Raw genomic sequence first — 14,317 nt, 5'->3', positions numbered from 1 at the left:
CAGCTGAACGAAAAATCAACAAAACAAGTACAGAGTTTGTTTCTGCGATGAAAAACGCACCGCGTTGCTGTTCATAATTGGTACGACTGATTATTTTTTTGCATCGCGTTCATGTAAAAAAAAAAAAAAAAAAAGGAGAATAAGAAGAAAATCTAATCATGAAGAGCAAGATTTGGGGGGCCAGTAAATTCCTGCAATGCTGTAGCGTCTCTCCATTTTTCTTCACAAATTGTCTCACGCGTTGCGTATTTATGGCAGAATATGAACGAGAGGCCAATTAAAAACGCACTCATTTGCTGTTAATTAGCACATTATGTGTGATATTATGTCTTAATTGCAGTCGTTTGTCGGGGAAATACGACGAGCGCGTGTTCACACACAAAGGTTCCCTCTGATCTGATCCGAGTCATTCGTCTTCCACAGTAATGACACTACGTTACAACGTATTCTCGTACAGCGCAGAGTTTACGCCGTTCATTCGTCGAACCGGACGTGACGACACTGTTCATACATTCATTCGTTTACTGTGGTGCCGTTTACACCAAAAACTTTCATCTCACAACACCGGTGAGCTCTTGTCCTGCAGTTTTCTCCTTCTTCTTCTCAATAGTTTCTGAGAGACGGAGAATAATCCGTCCTCCTGCTGCGTCTGTTCGGTTATGTTAGTGATTTATTATCATCGATGTATTCTCATTATCTCAACCTGCTGTTGTGCAGTTATCAAAGTCCACAAAGGGACTGAATCGTAACGTCAAATGTAAGGGCCACAAACTACTTTCCGATTTTAAACAACACAATTCAATAATACTCTACAGCAGCACTGTCAAACATAAGGCCCGCAGGCCAGAACCGGCCCGCCAGAGTGTCCAACCGTCACACACTGTCTTCATAATGTGAAATCCTATATTCTTCATGTCCAGATGCCTGATAAACTTAGGCATACTATTGTTGAAATTGCACTTATTTTTCTCAGGAAATTTCAGGTTGTTTATCATATGTTTTGTAAAAAAGATACTTCGCTAACACTTTAGATTAGGGTACACATATTCACCATTAACTCGGTGCTATTATAAGTCGCTTATAGCCCTTTATTAGTAAATATTAAACACGTATTAACATCTTATGTAGGAAAAATCTGAATTTATGTCGTGTTAATACGTGATTAATGATTGCTAATAAAGGGCTACTATGCTACTTATATATGTTAGTAAGCACCTAGTTAATGGTATCAAATCTAAAGTGTTATGATACTTCATTCATTTTAAAACAAAGGGAAAATGGCTCTACAGGGATGTTAATGAGTTAAATACCTTTTGATGCTTTACAATGTATGATGTGCTATGCAGCATATACGTTTATGTAATAATGTTATTCAGGGCCGGCCCAAGCCTCCATGGGGCCCTAAGTAAAATTAGATTTTAGGGCCCTCTGTTACTGCCAATAATAATGATTATTGATTATTCACACACCTACTATACTAAAGGTATTCTACTTATTCCACTCTGTGTAACGAATACAAATACACTTGTAAAACTAAATGTGAGAACTTTTTGTTTGACACCAGATTTGCAAACTTACAGAAAAATCTTTCAATTAATATTTGGCAAATTCAGCAACTCCCCCTACTGGTGACACAGAGAATCAATACATAAAACCAAACGGTTTATAAAATATAAAATAATATAAAATATTAAGATATTAAGGTCTGAAAATCTAAAAATTGCACAGTCTTTGGGAGGGGGGGGGGTTGACTTTTATATGTAAAAAAACACAGCATTAAATAAAATAAACAAATACATATCAAACAATTATTTAAATAATAATGTAAATCAACAGAGGCACCCAGAACAAGGTAATAAAAAATATAAAATATAAAGTTAATTTATCACATCTGACAACTATGTACAAACTGTGATAAAGTTTGGTAAAAACGGGGAGAAAAATTCTAAATAAACTACAGCAATCTGAACTTTTTTTTTTCTTTTTTTTTAGTGAATTGCTCTTGGGGGCCCTCTAGTGGTCACGTGGCCCTAAGCAGCGGCTTAGTTCACTTATGCCTTGTGCCAGCCCTGATGTTATTAGTTGCATTAAATAATAGAGAATTATCGTTTGGTTATTTTTAAACCAACTTATACTTTAATTTGAATATATTTTCACTCTTGGCACTGGGAGTATTATATGTTCGTAAAGATTATCAAGTATTTTTATATCGTAATTGCAGTGACATTTATTCGATATTTTCCCCCAAGTTATTCAGCCACACTAAAATACCTATGTTCACCTTAGTGACATCAAACCTGCAGCTGCTTTAAGTGAATCAAATGTGTTTACATGCATCTTTCCGATGACTCTTAAACTCTAAAAAGGTTTTATTTTTCTTAGACCGTCAGTGCTTTAACTCCTGGAGGAACCAAAAATGTGCAATTCTCAAACTCTCTTAAATTTGCTTCTCCTGTTGCTCCTGTTGTATTGAGTGTGTCAGTGAGGTCATGTTTCTGAATATAAACATAATTCTGAATATAAAAATGTCTCAGCATTTGCCTGATATCGCTTCAAAACAGAGTACTTTTTTGGACTAAAATGTCAATCCTCGGGTTTCATAACATTTTTAAACAGGACATTTTACGAATCATCAGAAACCTTTGACTCTGTCATATTAACAGCAACTGTAACCCCAAAAAAACACTGCTTCTAAGTTCTAACGTTCTCCTTTTCTTCTCTGTTGACAGAAGTGTGTGACGGCCCCCTGGTGTCCGCTCTGCCGCCGTCGTCCTTCAGGAGCTCCTCGCAGCTGTCCAGCAGCCACGCAGCGGGCTACGCCAAACTCAACAGGAGAGAAGGTGAGTCGGATGATTTGTTTGGTGGATTTGAATCAAAGAAAATCAATAACGCAGAGACGTATACACTCTTAGAAATAAGGGTTCCAAAAGGGGTCTTCTACAAGGGCTTGAGGTTCTATACCTCGAACCGAACCATTTGCTTCTGAAAAACTTAATGGTAAATGAAGTTGAGCCTGCGGAACGATGTAGTCCTCAGTTTAACTGTTGAGTCTTTATGTCTGTCTTCTCTTCTCACTTTGGGACTTTTTGTGACACAACGTTGACTAAAAACACAACACAGTGATTTTTGCAGTAATGTAGATATTGAAAATCAGTTTAAAATACATACTCTTGTACAAACCTCCAGTCCTTGTCCTTAGAAGCATCATGAAGGACTTTCTGTCCTAATTTGGCGCCAATTTTTGGGTCTTTTTTTGGCTTCTTAAAAATTAAATTGCTTTTGTGGTGTTTGTGTAATTTACGGAGCCCCCGAAGTGACATGAGAAAAAAATTAAATAATAATAATTATAATTCATAATTATAATCTTTTTTTTTTCTCTTACTCTCACTACCTCGAGTTTCCAAAAAAATACTGAAAACATTTTTTTTTTAATTTTTTTTTATAATAATAATAATAACAATAATAATTTTTGTCTTTTTTTTTTTTTTCTCATGTCACTTCGGTGGCTCCGTAATTCGACCCTAAATAATAAAAAATAAAAAAACGGAAAGACGATGGGCATCGCCTCTTGTTTAAATCAGAATATTGATTTTTTGCCAGTGCATCAATAAACTTACCTCACCAGTCAGAGTGATGATATCTGACCTCTGAGCTAAAAATAAATGCAATGATATTGACTACTGAAAACATGAAATGATATGTACTGTGTAAGCTTATTTAGTGTGCAGACTTTTTAGAGTTTAATATTTCATGATATCATATCAAAGAAAACACTTTTATTTTGAAATTCTACTTGAAATATGCCATCATTCGTATAAATTATTGCTCATTTCCTGGATGATACAGCACCGTGCAAAGCAATCAGGACACACACACATCTGACTTATCCTCTGTCAGATTCTGTGAGTTTAAAGACGTGCGATCGCTGCTTCAGGCTAATGTTCAGTGTATTAGTGGTGAAGATAAATGCCGTACAGTGTAAAGTGTATGGAGTAATTAGATTTACCTTCAGGGCTGCCATCTTTGCATTATCTTTGCAGTAATTAGAAATAATAGGGTCAGAGGTCACGTTGACACAATAGGTCAGGAAACAGAGAGCAGAGATGGTCTTTGATAAAAGCACAGCTGACATTTTCTGCTCTTTCATTCATCGAAGGACGATGTGATGATGATGTCAGAGACATCATGAATGGAACCTGAAACTGAACCTTTTCATATATTATACAGTAACTGGAGATGGAAATATAATGTAAAGAAGCAGAATAATATGAGACAGCAGACACTGTTTGGATATTCTCTCAAGGCCTCGAGCCTTCATACTTCTGCGTCGTGGTGACGGACACGCGCTGCAATTTCCCGCCCGATCAGTAGGGGTCACTGCGCAAGGTTGTTGTGCTTCTGGCTACAGTGATGCAATGGCGTCCGAGAAAGAAAGAGAGAGAAAGACTGTTGTTGTTGAAACAGTGGCCGTTTCTCACTTTTCTGTGTGACGGAACGCAGTTTTAAGATAATTTGAGGCGAGAAATTGGCTATTTAGAGTCTAAACATGTGCTGTGTGTGTTAAGATATGACGTATTTATAGTTTGGCAGCGGCGTTATCGGCGGGGATCAGCTCCGCGTCTGTGGACGCTCGGTGCGCACTGTGAGCCGGCACAGAGCAGCTTAGCTCGGCCTGTCCTGAGGACCAATCGCAGCTCTTGCCGTCTCCGTTGTCCTTTGACGGAGTGACTGACACTTAAAAAACGATGCAGAGGCTCTTCGACAGGCTCTGCATCGACGCAGAGTCTCTGCGTAACCTACGCAGAGCACTTTACGCAGGAGTATAAATTGGGCTTTAGTCTGCTATGTCAAGCGTAGATTAGGAGAAAGTGTGTGCGTCACGTTTTCCTCTGTAGGAACATTTGCACAGCAGAATCGCAGGCAGAGCGATCCCAGACACTCGCTGAGAAAATGGATGGATAAATGAAAGTCTCTGTCTAATTTCCATCACCTGCTGCTGCTGCTGCTGCTGCTGCTGCTGCTGCTGCTGCTGCTGCTGCTGCTGCCTCCATCACTCTGCCTCCTCCAGGTCTCTCTCTCTCTCTCTCTCCTCCTCTCGCTCTCTGAGGAGCAACTTTGCTTTCAATTCATTAACCCACCGCCGAGTGAAGAGAGAGAGTTTATCAGAGTCTGAGAGAAAAAAAACCACCCACGCAGCACCTTTACAGGGGATTTAATCAGACACAGTCTCACAGCGGGAACCTATACTGTATCACATTACACATGTTCACAGGGGGCTGCTTGTTATTTATGTCCCGTGAGAATCATCCAGGTGTTAATATACATGACAATGTGTACCATTATATATATATATATATATATATATATATATATATATATATCTATAATAGAACAAGATGGTTTTATTTGTTTGTTTGTTTGTTTCTTCATAAAAGAAGGAAGATTTAAGAAGCTGCACAGAGACAAATACAATTGGAAGTGAACTTGTACGTATATATATACACACACGTATACATATATGTGTATATGTATATGTATATATATATGTATACATATGTACATATACATATATACATACATATGCATGTTACATATTGCTAGTAAGAACCTAGTCAATGGTGAATATATGTATATATATATGTATGTATATATATGTGTATATATATGTATGTATATATATAAATGTATATATGTATATGTACATATGTATATATGTATATGTATATACATACATATACATATATATGTATATGTACATATGTATGTATATGTATATATATGTATATACATATACATATTCACCATTAACTAGGTGCTTACTAGCATGCAATATGTAACATGCATATATATGTATGTGTATATGTACATATGTATACATATATGTATGTGTATATATTTATATATATATATGTTTATGTATGTATATATATGTATATGTATGTATATGTATATATATATATACACCATTAACTAGGTGCTTACTAGCATGCAATATGCAACATGCATATATATGTATGTGTATATGTACATATGTATACATATATGTATGTGTATATATTTATATATAGGTTTATGTATGTATATATATATATGTATATGTATATGTATATATATAAATATATTCACCATTAACTAGGTGCTTACTAACATGCAATATATACACATTTATATATATATATATATCTTTATACGTATATAGATATATATATATATGTATGTTCACCATTAGCTAGGTGCTTACTAACATGCATATAAGTAGCGTACTATCCCTTTATTTGTAAATATTAAGCAAGTATTAACACCTTATGTAGGAAAGAATCTTAATTCATGTCGTAATAGAGGTAGAATAAGGTTATGTATAATAAGGTGTTAATACGTGCTTAATGATGACTAATAAAGGGCTAGTATGCGACTTATATATGTTAGTGTGTATGTGTAATAACTGGCACATGAATAAAAAATTATTCGGCCATTGCTGATTATTCAAGAATCCCAGTCATTCAGTCTCCCTCTAGTAAAAATGTGCATGAAGACGTCGATGAAAAGCAGCGATAGTCAAGCGTTTGGAGTCGATCTGACTTTTATCATAAACCTGGAAAGATGAATAACTGGATTCTTCCAGTCTCCTCACTGGTGTCTCTTATTCACCGATTCCACTTAACCTCCCTGCTTCTTTTATTTAAAATCCTTTTTTCGATTCTCGGCTAATTCTCTCATGTTCTTTTATCCACGTCTGATTCGTCCCTGTCCCTCTCTATGTCCTGTCCTGTACAGTGTGTCCTCTGTTACAGTCATTAGTCTCACTGTCGTCTTCTGTCCGATTTCCATTTCCATCGCCGAGGACTAATTTAGTCAGCTCTGCCGTCTTGCGAAAACCATTAATGGCTAGTCTCCATGTTTAAACATTTTCTTTGTTCGCCGGGCGACGCTGACAGTTATCAGCGACGCAGCTGCAATTACACTGGAATGGACTTGCAGAGAGTTATTGCGCCACATTAGGCATTTTTTGTCCCCAAAGAGTGAGGTTTGAAGGTGGAATTAAACCTAAGTTGGAGCCTGTAATTTGGTGTGAAATAATGGCTTGTTAATCAAGAGCGGAGAAGTTTGGACTCGGTTCGTAATCTACAAAAGGTTTGAAAGTTAATTTCAGATAACAGATAGTTCACTTTTTATGTTAGAGAAATAATAAATTCCAGCATACACACGTGTATTTTAACTGTGTTTGTGGTAAGTAGAACCATATAAGGTTCTTCGGCTTGTCCTCGCAGGAGAACCCTTGAAACCTTTTATTCAGGAAAGGGGTTTTGAAGGGTTCTCTGGATCAAAATAGTTCTTACTGGAATCATTAGTGTTACCAAGAACCATTGAGGCAAATGGTTCCAGGTAGAACCTCAGCCCTTGTAGAAGAACCCTTTTGGAACCCTTATTTCTAAGAGTGAAGTTTCCAGTGAAGGTGATTGCTTAAGTACAACTTAAAGGTGAATTATGTAATAAATCTTAATCAACTGGCCATAAAATCCTCCTAATATGTCACAGAGACTCAGGAATAATGTTCATATAACAAACTGAACTCACAAACAACAACAGTACAGACAAAATATTTGCATTAAAAAAATATATTTGCAGACTGCAAATCATGTTTATGTTTTGAAATCCTGTTTTGGCATGTGGCGCCACCTACCGCCGTCTACCAATCATTGCAGTCAGTAGAGTCTCAGCTGCCGAGCAACCACGGGTTGCCAGTTACGTCAGAAAACGAAACCTAAAAGACCTCGGTATTTTGAATTTGAATGTAGTAACTTTTTTTGGCCACATTCTTACATATGGCACCTTTAATAATTTTGGTTTGTGGACAAAATGAGACATTTGAGACCATCGTCATTTCCAGGTTTGACAAACAGCGTTCGGTTAATTTTCTGACGTTTTATGAACCAAACGATTAATCTAGAAAATAATCGACAGATTAATGGATGACGAAAATAATCGTTAGTTGCAGCTCTAGAGCCTATAAATAGACATCTTTATCACAATGTACATTTTCCCCAGTTATCTATGTCGTGTTTCCATCATACCATTTTACTCTGGTGCCCCCGGTAAGCGAAAGGTACCAGGATTGGAATGGCACGTTTCCTAATAGAAACTGAACCGAACCGTTCCACTCCAGAATAAGAAATAAGACTGAACAGACGGGTAATACTGACGTCAACTGATCGATCAAACACACAAATGGAGACCAAAAGCAGGTCAAAGAAGTTATGTTTTGAAAAATGGAAACATTTCCTGTTTCCCATTCTGCTGCTGCTGCTGCTGCCACAGAAGCACCGAGCCCATTAGCTTCCTCTGGGCTGCTCTGTTCCACTGACATTTTATCAGGCTGCAGAAATGACCCCTTCAGACTTTGTATTCTCATGCAAATGACCAGCGCTCATTCTTGGCGCAGCACTTTCAGCAGGCTGCCTGTTACACGTCTTCACAGAGAAAAGTCTTTCTCTACACAAAGTGTAAGCTGCTTCTGGCTCGGCGTGTGTGGTCTTTTCCTTTCCACCTGTCTGCTCGCCTTTTACTTCACATCCAACCTGTCTGTCTGTCTCTCTCTCCAGCTGCCTCACAAAATGTCAATGCGTTGTTGATGCTGAAACCGTGATTTGCTTGGTTACTACACTCTTATTAATAAGGGTTCCAAAGAGGTCCTTCAACAAGGGCTGAGGTTCTACCTGGAACCATTTGCTTCAATGGTTCTTGGTAACACTAATGGTTCCAGTAAGAAACATTTTGATCCAGAGAACCCTTTAAAACCCCTTTCCTGAATAAAGGGTTTTAAAAGGGTTCTTGGTGGAACCCTCCAAAAGGGTTTTCCTATAACAGGGGTTCTCAAAGTTTTGATACCTGAGGTCCAATTTAGGAACCCAACATGGGACTGAGGGCCGCCAAAGGAAAAAAACCTAGAAAGAAATCCCATTTGTAATAATTTTAATGACCAGATTGCAGTTCTACAGTTTAGCGTTAAGTAATATAAGCGTTAATATAATGTAATTTAAGCGTTAATATAATAACGCTTTATAATTTACTGGGTAATTACCCAGTATTTTGGCCATTGTTCTTACATTCTAATGGTTAACAGGTTAATACCAAGTAACACATTTCTGTTACCATATATTTACTGGGTAAATAGCTAGTAATTGGGGGCTGTAGCTACCTGCTTATTACCAGCTTATAACCCAATAATACACTAAAATTCACCATATAGAAACCATGTAAATAGCCAGTATTTTTGTTTACACTTATTGGTCTGTATCCAGTAATGTCCAATAAACATTTAACAAGCTTAGTAGCTCCTGGATTAAAACTATCAACTGTAATTCATTGCGGGCCGCCAGAAATGTTTCTGCGGGCCGCCATTGGCCCCCGGGCCGCACTTTGAGAACCAATGTCCTATAAGAACAAGCCAAAGAACCTTATATGGTTCTACTTAGCAGTTTTATTTCTAAGAGTGTAGGGCCGCATTAATCGAGGAATAATCGGTTGAATACTCGATTACAAAAATATCCGATAGCTGCAGCCCTAGTAAGCTACATTAAATCAGCTAACATCAATGTTTGCGTTAGCAACTGGATTCTTTGGGCTCCGATGCTGAATCATTGAAGACGTGCTGTTGTGCTGTTTTTATAAACAAGTTTCCCATTCCTTTCACATAGAAGCTGCCTTGGAGTGGGTAAAGGTACGTGCTCGGACATAAGATGCTCTTGGAAGAGTTGGGTCTTCAAGAGCTTCTTGAAGGTAGACAGGGACGTCCCCTGTTCTGGTAGTATCATACTGAGTCTGGATTGATTGTCTTGTGCAGGGTTGTTGGCACCGTCAGGCGACAATCCTTTGATGAACATATGAGTAGTCGAGTGGTAACATAAGCCTTGAGGAGAGCATTAAAGTTGGTGGGAGCAAGACCCATGGAGCACTTTGCAGGCTGGCATCAGTGATTTCAATTTGATGCGGGTGGCTATGGGTGACCAGTGGAGCTCAATGAACAGAGGGGTGAAATGTACCCTTTTCAAGCTGATCGAAGACCAGATGCACTGCAGCGTTGTGGACCATCTGTAGCGGTGTCACAGCACAGGTCCTTGGGCGTTGAAGTAGCCTGTTCTACACTCTTAGAAATAAACGTGCTAAGTAAAACCATATAAGGCTCTTCAGCTTGTCGTCATCGGAGAACCCTTTTTGGCTCCAGGTAGAACCTTGTTATAAAGGTTGTACCTGGAACCCTTTTGGAGGGTTCCACCAAGAACTCTTTTGGAGGGTTCCACCAAGAACCCTTTTAAAACTTTATTCAGGAAAGGGGTTTTAAAGGGTTCTCTGGAACAAAATGGTTCTTCCTGGAACCATTAGTGTTACCAAGAATCCTTGAAAATCTGAATTTTTAGAAGCAAATGGTTCGAGGTAGAACCTCAGCCCTTGTAGAAGAACCCTTTTGGAACCCTTATTTATAAGAGTGTAGGAGCTGTCCACTTCCACTATCTCTGCTGTGGTTTTTTTTTCATCTTTGTTGGTTTTTGTGGCCTTAACAACTCCCCTCTGTGTATGCAGTAAACCGGTTTGTCTGTTGCTGTAAAAACATGGTGGCAACAAAATCGTGGACTTCATTAAAACACGACCCTCGTCTAAACAACGGAACCATGTTTGTTTGAAAACGATTACACACCGGTACAGACATGCCTGTGGGTAGAATATTCAATGTCAAGACACAGACGTCTTCATTGTAGTCTTATATTTGTAAGGCTGAAATAATCATTTCATCCCACATTCGGCCCTTTCAACGTGACGATGTCCTCCATTAACCTGCACTCTTCTCAGTGGGCGGTTTGGTTCAACAAACGCCGAGGAGAAAAACAGTGAGATCTCTTTGATCGAAAGTGACGGCCGTGACAATAAGTATTGAGGGCGTCCGTCAGCCATCGCTTCACCTCAGTTATATTCGTTTCAGTTACGCTGACAGTGAGCGGACACACTGAATCTCTGCAACGCCTCTCAATCTCGTTTGAGAGTCGTTTCCCTCAGATCTCTTTCTCTTTCTCCTCTACAGGCTAATCTCACCGGCTAAATGTCAGAGCGCCTGCTCTTTTCTGTTCGCCTGTCACTGGACACGTCTGTTAGTCAAGTTCTTATTAGCTTTGGCCTTTAGCTCTTGAAAGATCAAGTTCCACCAGCCACCGGAGCGACACTGATTTATTTTTTTTGTCACTGCAGAGCTTTATTTCCTTGGCCCCGGCCGACACATTAGTGAAGGTTTTCGGAGCCTTTATAGTCACCAACAATTGGCAAATTCAAGACATTCGTCAAGGAGACGACCTGTTCCTGTTATTTTCATTCACACAAACGCTCCGACAGTGTCGTTAAAGGACCAGTGAGTGTGATTCAGTGGCATGTTTGCAACCAACAAAATACCCCGTGCCTCGCAGGCCTCCTTCAAGTTTATGTAATTAGCTTGTTGATTAACGCCGTTCCCACTGCCAGTGGTTGGTCATAGACAATCAGAGAGAAAAGAAAACAAGAAATTAAGACATTAGCATGTTCCCACTGTTTCAATCAGAGCCAGCTGATATATAAAAATAAAAAAAACCTTAGTCTTTTTGTTCCAGAATAAATGCAGATGAAAACATCAGAAACCTGTTTAGATCCAGGATTAAGCAATGTGTGGGATTTTTCTTCACGATTAAAACAACATTTCTGATTGTTTTAGCTTCTTAAATGTGAATGTTTTCTTCGTTTCTTTGCTCCACATAACAAAGAAATCATTAAAACTCAATCATTTTTGGTTTGTGGACAAAAACAAGACATTCAAGAACATCGTCATTTCCAGGTGTGACAAACGCTGATCAACATTTTTTTTAACGTTTTCTGGCATTTTGTGGACCAAACGATTCATCGGGAAAATAATCGACAGATCAATCGAGTTATTTCGTTATTTAGACAAGCAAATCAAAGCCTAAGCCCTAACCATAACCCAACCACTAACCTCGAATCTTAGCCTTAAAGGCGCCATGCGTAAGAAGCTGGCCAAAAACTGTTACTACATTCAAATTCAAAATACCGAGGTCTTTTAGGTTGCGTTTTCTGACGTAACTGGCAACCCGTGGTTGCTCGGCAGCTGAGACTCTACTAACTGCAATGATTGGTAGACGGCGGTAGGTGGCGCCACCTGCCAAAACATGATTTCAAAACATAAACATGATTTGCAGTCTGCAAAATATTTTTTTAAAGCAAATATTTTGTCTGTACTGTTGTTGTTGGTGAGTTCAGTTTGTTATATGAACATTATTCCTGAGTCTCTGTGACATATTAGGAGGATTTTATGGACAGTTGCTTTAGATTTATTACATAATGCACCTTTAAACTTAAGCAGGTTCTGCCTTATTAGGATAAGAAAAGAAGATTGTCAAGAGTTACACACACTCTCTAACAGAGATACACACATCATGCGCTCATAAGTGTGTTTTAATAGAATAGAAAATAATTAGGGCTGTCAAAATTAACGCGTTAACGCAAGATGATTAATTTGTGGAATTAACGCGTTAATTTTTTTAACGAATTAATGCACTTTCATCGCGCTATGGGTAGACGTGCAGTTTATGAACAGGCAAGGAGGTGGGCAACTGCTTGGGGCCCCGAGCCGATAGGGGGGGTCCCGACACTCGGAGCCTAAATGCATCAGTGAGCAGCCGCATCCCCGTCCCCCTTAAACAACAAGGGTTGATTTGCAATGACATCTCAGTAGGAAACCTCCCTAAAGGGGCCCCACGTCTCCTCACGTTAACCTGTGTGAAGCTGAAGGAAAATGAAGAGGAGTTATCAATCAGGAAGTTAGAAGGGGAAGAAAAAAAGAGGATGAAGAAAAAAGAAAGAAAGACACACAGTTGTAAGTGGCGCTGCTGGCGCAGATAATGATATAATCATAACATTAACAGTCACTGTCTTACTAACGGGGACACAGACAGCAGCTAACGTTAGCGTCAGAATGCTAGCTGACACTAACGCTAACGCTAACGCTAACTAGTAGAAGCAGTGCTTCAAAGTGCTGATGAGGAATTTCCTGCTGTGGGTTTAGTAAGAAAACTATTTAACTTCTATACTTTATATTTTGTTTATAATGTGAGTTATGTACAGTGCAATGTATAGTTTTTTTTTTAAAGTTATTTACAGTATTTTATTTTTTTTATTTTTTTTTATTGTCTTATAATGTGTTTTTTTTTTTTTTTACAATGTAATGTTTCTTTTTTACTAAGTTTGTATAGGTTTTTACAAGTTATTTACAGTATTTTATTGTTCTTTACATTTATATTTTCACATACTTTATTTATCTCTCTGTTCCTACAACAATATAAAGAGAAAATGTGATTTTTTTTTGGCATATTTACGAATGGTAATTAATCGTGATTAATCCACAGCTACCCTGTGATTAATCTGATTAAAAATTTTAATCTTTTGACAGCCCTAAAAATAATATTTTAATTTTGCAAATTGTGTACTATAAAAATATCCAGTAAATATCAAGAAGAAGTTTCCCAAAAGATCATAAAGACATGAGTGTAAACATTCAAGAAAGGGTCTTCAAAAATCTCCATCATTCAAATCCATTTTTTCAAATCAAACTGTAACAACAACCGTCTCTGTCTCTGTGCAGGAGCTGGAGGTTGGTCTCCCCTCACCTCAGACAGGTATCAGTGGTTGCAGGTGGACCTGGGCGAGCGGACCAGGATCGCCGCCGTGGCCACGCAGGGTCGCTACGGCAGCTCCGATTGGCTGTCGTCATACCTGCTGATGTTCAGCGACACGGGACACAACTGGAAACAGTACAGGCAGGAGGACAGCACCGGGGTGAGTCCGTGCTTAGAAAGCAGCAGCAGCAGCAGCAGCAGCAGCAGCACACTGTGCCACTAATTATCTCCACCACAACAAATAAGTGACACTCGCTACGTCCTTGTTTTCGTCTTTATTTCCCCTCAGGGATCAATAAGCATCACCACACATTGTTTTTGCGCTTCTCATTTCGGTGATGTAGAGTCGAGCAGTTCTAGAGCGCGTGTAAGTTTTATGGCTAAACTCAATCAGCGCGAGTTTACCGCTTCATTCATAAACACTGAGAGCTTGCAGGAGCTCGAGCAGAGTGCACAAATAATTCAGCAGCTGTTGGGATGATGAAGGAGAGATGCAGGAATAGACTTGTTTCGCTTCATGTTTGTTGTGTTGTTTCTTTGTCTTTGTTGTGCTCTTAGCCGTCTGTACGTGTTGTCAGTGCCGTGTGTCAGTGTTAAAGGTGTCAAAAAGC

General features: G+C 38.7%; 1 protein-coding gene across 1 annotated transcript in view; it reads left to right on the top strand.

Moving 5' to 3' along the window:
• Positions 1-14,317, top strand: part of LOC310927705 (contactin-associated protein-like 4) — a gene marked incomplete at its 5' end in the record, with an annotated part of 112,897 nt that overhangs the window by 27,872 nt on the left and 70,708 nt on the right. The window contains 2 exons of the mRNA XM_083890076.1: positions 2,730-2,840; positions 13,673-13,866. Of these exons, the coding sequence (XP_083746202.1) occupies positions 2,730-2,840; positions 13,673-13,866 (305 nt within the window). The remainder of the gene's footprint in view (positions 1-2,729; positions 2,841-13,672; positions 13,867-14,317) is intronic.

Source organism: Microchirus variegatus (assembly GCF_963457635.1).
Source record: "Microchirus variegatus genome assembly, chromosome: 5".
In the NCBI taxonomy this organism is placed as follows: Eukaryota; Metazoa; Chordata; class Actinopteri; order Pleuronectiformes; family Soleidae; genus Microchirus; species Microchirus variegatus.
This window is presented reverse-complemented; position numbering and strand designations above follow the sequence as displayed.